At 34.7% G+C, this 6,283-nt stretch overlaps 1 protein-coding gene across 1 annotated transcript; it reads right to left on the bottom strand.

Moving 5' to 3' along the window:
• Positions 1-679: 679 nt before the first annotated feature.
• LOC105231669 (uncharacterized) lies at positions 680-3,634 on the bottom strand. Its single transcript, XM_011213090.4, has 5 exons — positions 3,177-3,634; positions 2,945-3,110; positions 2,351-2,876; positions 2,008-2,225; positions 680-819 (listed from the first exon to the last, which is right to left on the bottom strand). The coding sequence occupies exons 1-4, from the start codon at positions 3,560-3,562 to the stop codon at positions 2,041-2,043; spliced, it is 1,263 nt and encodes a 420-aa protein (XP_011211392.2). The 5' UTR covers positions 3,563-3,634; the 3' UTR covers positions 680-819; positions 2,008-2,040.
• Positions 3,635-6,283: the final 2,649 nt, after the last annotated feature.

Genomic DNA, 6,283 nt, shown 5'->3' with positions numbered 1-6,283 from the left:
GTGTATACCATTTAAAATTGTGGAGACCCTGGAACACCTCCTTTGCCTTGTCCTGAACTATATAGTGATCGACTCCAGTATCCAGGATTGGAGTTCAAAGAACTGAATAAAGTATCTAACGTAGACATCAAGTCGTTCTTAAAGTTTGCAAGAAACGTTGACGTACTGTGTGACGAATTCTTAACTTCAAATCAAGAAATTCAATATTTCTTTACTAAGGATCATGTGTGTGTATGACGTGATAGCTGCCCAATATAACCTAAGCTTCCAGTATAATCCACGAAGGGAGATATTTGACAACCTAATATTTTAAATATCTGCAATAACTGGTTCTGCGTCATACCTACAACCGCTTGTTGAAAGCGAATATATTAATTTTGTTCACCTAACTGTCTCGAGTAAACTTAATTAAGGAGGCTTTTTAAATTTGAAATTATTTCCGTAACTTTAGCGAAGTTAAGGGCATGAGCGTTATAATACATAGTTACGCTGTCTGAAGCTTAACGTAAAACCTATAGACTAGAATACGCTTTAATATTGCTATATATATCTTTATATCGCGCATATAGTAAATTTCGATTTTACAGATGATTTTGTTGTTGTGTGACATTTTAATCGAGTCAAGTGAACTTATTTTGTCAATTTTCTTGGCTGTTATACATAAATAAAAAGCAAAAAATATTTTTACCAACAATTTTTTAATTAATACTAATATTTCAACAATAGGTAACAGTAAACAAATCGAAAACTTAAATTATTTTAAGCTGTTGAAGTGGAGGTTGAACAAATGACGCCAAGTATAAAACGATTGCAATTGATCTGTAGCAGAAAAAATGAAAAAAATTACTTATTTATCCAGTCAAATGCTTTTAATGTAACTAAAAATTTTTTCACTAAATTGCGGCTGACTTATTATTTACTATTTTTTACTTTTTTTATATATATTTTTTGTCACTATTAGGACGTTAGAGATATGTATAGAGAAGACACACCAACGCAGTCAAGTAGCATTAAGAAACTGTGACAATCTCTTTGAAGAAAGTTGGCTCGATTTACACACAATGTAAACCGTACCAAAAACTCCCTTAAGGCATTGTGCCACAAGTTAATGAGAGACAAAGCAAAATTGACTCTCACCTGTTCTCAAGCCTTATAACAATGTTCGTTGCCGATACGGTTCAATAAAGACATACTCACCAATAAGGCAGTCTAAGTATGTTGAGGCGAAGGCTAATGGTATTAAAAAGTTAGGATATCGCAAAAATGACTATATCATTTTCAATGACAAATACTTAAATTGCAGAATGAAATTGAATAGATAGGTACCACTTGGAGCTTTTGAACGATTATTAGTGCACGCTAGGCCAATTAGCATCGAATAGATGCTTTAAATATTTTAGTAATCAGGCTGGTGCAGTATACCATTTTCATAGATTTGGCATTTTGCTACTTTCTTAATTACACTACTCAACAAATCTGAAGGAAAAATTTTGCGACTGATGTGATGAGAAGTCTGTGGCTTATCTGCGGTGTCCTGATTACGAAATCAAGTTCAAAAATTGTCAATCACGTACAGCTATATTTGTCATTTTAATAAAAAGGAACTCTACGTATAAGAAAATTTTTACTATCATTTTCGGTTTTAGCAACCCAAAATTAGCAAGAAGTAGACTCTAACATCACAGTTTGAAAATGACTGTAAAGTAGTGTTATTATTTGCCTCCAGAGTGATACTCCTTGAGTATGAAGCTTATCAGTTTATGAACTATGAGAAGTTGATTAAATATTACCAAAAACTAAGAAAGTATTTTTCACATTACTAGTAGGAGTGTGTATTAATTCTACTTTTGACGAAGAAAATTATTGAATTGTATTTTTTTAAGTACTGCTAATAACTAGCACTGTATTGAATCTAGCCTAGGAAGATCCTTTTCAATTTTTTAATATTTTAAATAAATTTTCATTGGCTTTATAGTTAAGTAATACTTTTCAATTGCATTTGCTTACTTTTGTCCTTAAGTCTCACACATTATTCAAAGTCTAATTCTCTTCGAAATAGCCCAAATGCAGATATTTTCGCATAAGCTTTTCGAACTCTACGAGGAACTCTTCATCCGCATATAGTTGCTTGTGGACAGCATTGGATGTAAATGCGCCTTCTAGGTCAGCTTCACCACGGCGAATGGTTGTCCATGCAGGTAAATATGTCATAAGCAGAAAGAGCTCTGTGAGTAAAAGCAAAAAAATAAAAAATATAAAAATGTTGATAAAAGCAACACCTGTCACTAATCAACAAAAATTGCCAAACACAGTGAGTGTATATACTATATATGTATACTAATCCATTTACCAAAGTATCTATGCTGCCAGCGTTGTTCATGCAATTGCAGCAAGCTCGGAATTCGTCCTTCAAATCCAATTTTTTGCAGTGTTTCCTTGAAATGTGTGTAATAGAAATAAAGCCATTGCTCAAAATCGCCACGCTGTTCTGAGTCCAGCATCATGAAGTACGAGTAAATTAGATCGTTGACTAGTGGACCGACATAGGACAGCTGGTAGTCTAATAACATGACATCCAATAGTTTACCCGAGTTCGGGTCGCGCTTGAACATCATATTTTTGTCGTGAAAATCGCCATGACACAACACATAAATGGCATCTTCCTTCGGCGCATCGAAGTATTCCTTGGCCGTGCGCTTGGTGCCTTCAAATAATTTTCCTTGTATCGACTGAATAAATGGCAAATATTTTTGCATTTTAGGCATTGTCTCCAATTGCTGAATTAAAACATCAATGCCTTGCGTCATTAGCAAGTTTCCATCGAGATTTGGCATAGAGAATATGCCTATATGATATTCGTCAAAATATCCTGGTTCCTTAATTCAAATTATTAAGAATAAAGATTTGAGCGCATTAATTACAAACTTTATTTTTGTGAACTCACTTCTATATTTATTTTGTAGCTTATGGCATGCCATTTGGCTAGCTTCACGAAGGACTGCTTAATCTCCTCGGCATTTGCATAACGGCCGCGCAGCACTTCATAGCCCAACGGTACTATATCTTCGAATATTATAATCTTTCTGGGGCTTAACTCATGGAAGAGTATGCTGTGGTGTAGAAAAAAAGAATTACAAAGAGTTAACATAGAATATGGCATTGAATATGCGACTTACGGTGCCTTGAGTATTGTATCATCGCCGATATCTCGTAATATCTGCTCGAAACGTGGTAGCACCTGCGTGTACATGCCGATTTCAGTCTCAAATATTATTGACTCCTCAAACACATCCTTCTTGTGCCCTTCAAACGGCATTGTTTTAACAATCAACCGTTTTGTCCTATCCTGCCCATCGCACTCGTACTCGACAACGGCACGAAACATAACGCTCGCATAGTGATCGCCTTTGAGTGTGGCAGGAAACAATTCCAATTTATTCAAATGCAAATCTTTGGCATCGGTTTCGCAATTGCGCAACACTTTGGTGAAGAACACATCGTCCAGCCAAGCAGGTGCCTCCAATTCATCAGCGTCGTATTCAATGCTATTATTTGGCGCCATTCTGTTGCTTTAGTCACAACCTGTTACAGCTTTTGGAAATGCCCGCACACTGAAAAAGATCTCGACTCATAGCTTAAATTTATTTGAAAGCGACGGCTGACGTTTTATCTCCAAGAGGCACAGGCGTTTCGTAATATTGCTACTTAAGAATGTTGCCTCTTATCAACTGTTTATTATTAGGTGCATATAAATTAAGTGAAACACTGAGAGGAAAACAAAGTGATCTTAGAAAATGCCATCCTTCTAAACGGAAAAAATAGTGTGTTATTAATACTAAAGCAGTTGCAACCAGGTAAAGGTTGTGGGCTAAACCACAGCAATGGGAAATGGCTGTTTTCCCGGCTCTGCACTCTTTTGAGAATGGTTCATTTACCTTAAAAAATCTTATTTTCTTTAGTGTTTTCTTGAAAGCAACTTTTGAGCGACTCGATACCACAATTTTAAGGTATCGACTCTTTTACCCGTGCTCCAGACTAACTCAAAGACAAGTTACCCAGCATTTACATCGACATTTTAGTAAAAAAGGATTCCTAATAATTGTTACAATAAAATATTTTCAGTGTAAAATAGTTCTTCATTCTAATGCAAATACATAGAGAGTAATGTAAATAAATATAATTGAATTTTATGAGATGTACAAATTTGCTTTCAAAGTGAAAAGGCAAAGCTCATAATAGAGATAATAACGTCATTTTGGAGCACGTACAATTTAATACTTGTTTATGTTACTTATTTATTTAGTATTATTCACACATGCGATTTCTTCAATAACGTGCCGCCATGTCTATCTATATATAGATAATGCTAAGTCATCACATGAGAAATACAACAGGTGCGCCATTGCACAGTGTAACTTCGCAAACTAGTTTGCTTAATTGAAGAGACAATTTCCCTACTTCCGCGAGTATTTTAGAAAGAACAAATTTTTTATCATAAAGTGATGGAAGACTTTTTTGACTGGCACATAAAAATTGATGGAGGTATTATGTTCATTGGTCAATCTAAGCTAAACCAAAGCGGCAAGTCTCGCAGAGGACTAAGTAATCCAAGTTGTTCCCATCAACTTTGATCGCACATGCCATTCTAATATGAATTGTATTGAATTTGCCAAGCATTGGAGAGTAGCGATTCGCGCAAATTATGCCAGATTCTGAAGCAAATGAGGACAATTTGTGGTGCAACTCTGTGCTAATATGTCCTTTGACGCATGCGAAATTGAACTATGATTCTTGCCTGATGGAGAAATTCCTTTTTCTGCGTCAAAAAAAGCTTAAGCATTCCCTGAGCTTTGTTTTCTGTAAATCATTATAACTGAATTTAAGTGTTAAGGGGTTATATACAGTTAGAATTACCAAAAAATCGTTTTACGGTGTTTGGAAATGCATTCCAAACTTTAACTGCTTTTTTCTCAAAATGGTGCTTTCAATGTCGGTGACCAACAATACTCGAAAACCGCTAAACCAATTAGTCTCAGTTTAATTTTTATTAATTAATCAAGATTTTTTTCTCGCCGATAAATATTTTTTTATAAACAATTTAAGGCCGAAATTTGGTCAAGAATTTTTTGAAAAACCGCCATTTTGTCAAAAAAATTTAATTTTGCTTATTCCTTCGTTTTGCTTTACTTGATTGAACATTACTTTAACGAAATCTGCTGAAATTGCAATAAATCTATAACTATATACGACAAATCGAGATGGTATAAGAAGGCTTAATGCATTGCCCACTTTCAGGTGAAATCAGATAACTCGGAACGTCTCTGGAGTATGCCATTGTTCTATTTCAAGGAAAACTGTTCAAGCCTCAAGGTACCGAATATTTGGACCCCTAGTACCTATAGTCGACCTTTTAGCACAAATATCGGTCAATGTGTGAGTTACATAATTGAAATACAGGGATAATAATTTCTTCATAATACTATGTCTGTGCAACAAAAATGGTTTGAATCGGCTCAATACTCCCTTTATCTCCAAACTACCTAATACAACGATCAGGTGGCTTTAAATCTCATACGAGTATATCGGCAATATGTGTGTTATCTAAATAAAAATGGGAGAGCGTGGTTTACTGATAATAGTGTATCTGTGTACCTGAAAGGAATAAAATTGGGCAAAAAAGTGTATGAGTTATATATATGTATACTAGATGACCCGTCCACGCTTGACTGTGACTGATACGTAAGCAGATGGTACTACTAATACCATTTCTAGCCAGACCCTGCAAGGTATAAAATATTCGGTTGCACCCTTCCTTACTGGTTATTATCTAATTTAATTCTATCGCTTCTCTAGAATATTGCCCTAAATACTCAAGTTGATCCAAATACTTAATAGTCTTAGAGAAGCCTTTAACAATTTCCGTAGTCAAGGGCAGCTATATTGTCACTTATATCTGTAAACGTGTTTTTCTCGAACCTGTATTATCAAAGTCAGTTGTCGAGTTTAAACGCGAACTATCAAATCTATCGTATTGAGTTTTCGCACAGGTCTTTGAGGTATAATTTACAAGGACTCAAGATTTTTTTCAAGTACAAGTTGGTAAAAACAGAAAATCGAGAATGTTTTACCAAATTTTTTTATTTTATTTTTTTTTTTTTTTTGTGAAAATGTCTGCCAAAAATACAAATTTCACTTTATCTAATATCTAGTTCATAGTCTCCTTTTCCTTTTTACTTCAGATGATCCTGTGAAAAGTTCTGCTGTCAATTTTGTCGTAATGACC

This window comes from Bactrocera dorsalis, chromosome 2 (genome assembly GCF_023373825.1).
Source record: "Bactrocera dorsalis isolate Fly_Bdor chromosome 2, ASM2337382v1, whole genome shotgun sequence".
In the NCBI taxonomy this organism is placed as follows: Eukaryota; Metazoa; Arthropoda; class Insecta; order Diptera; family Tephritidae; genus Bactrocera; species Bactrocera dorsalis.
Note: the sequence above shows the minus strand (reverse complement) of the source record. Positions and strands in the feature narration are given on the sequence as shown.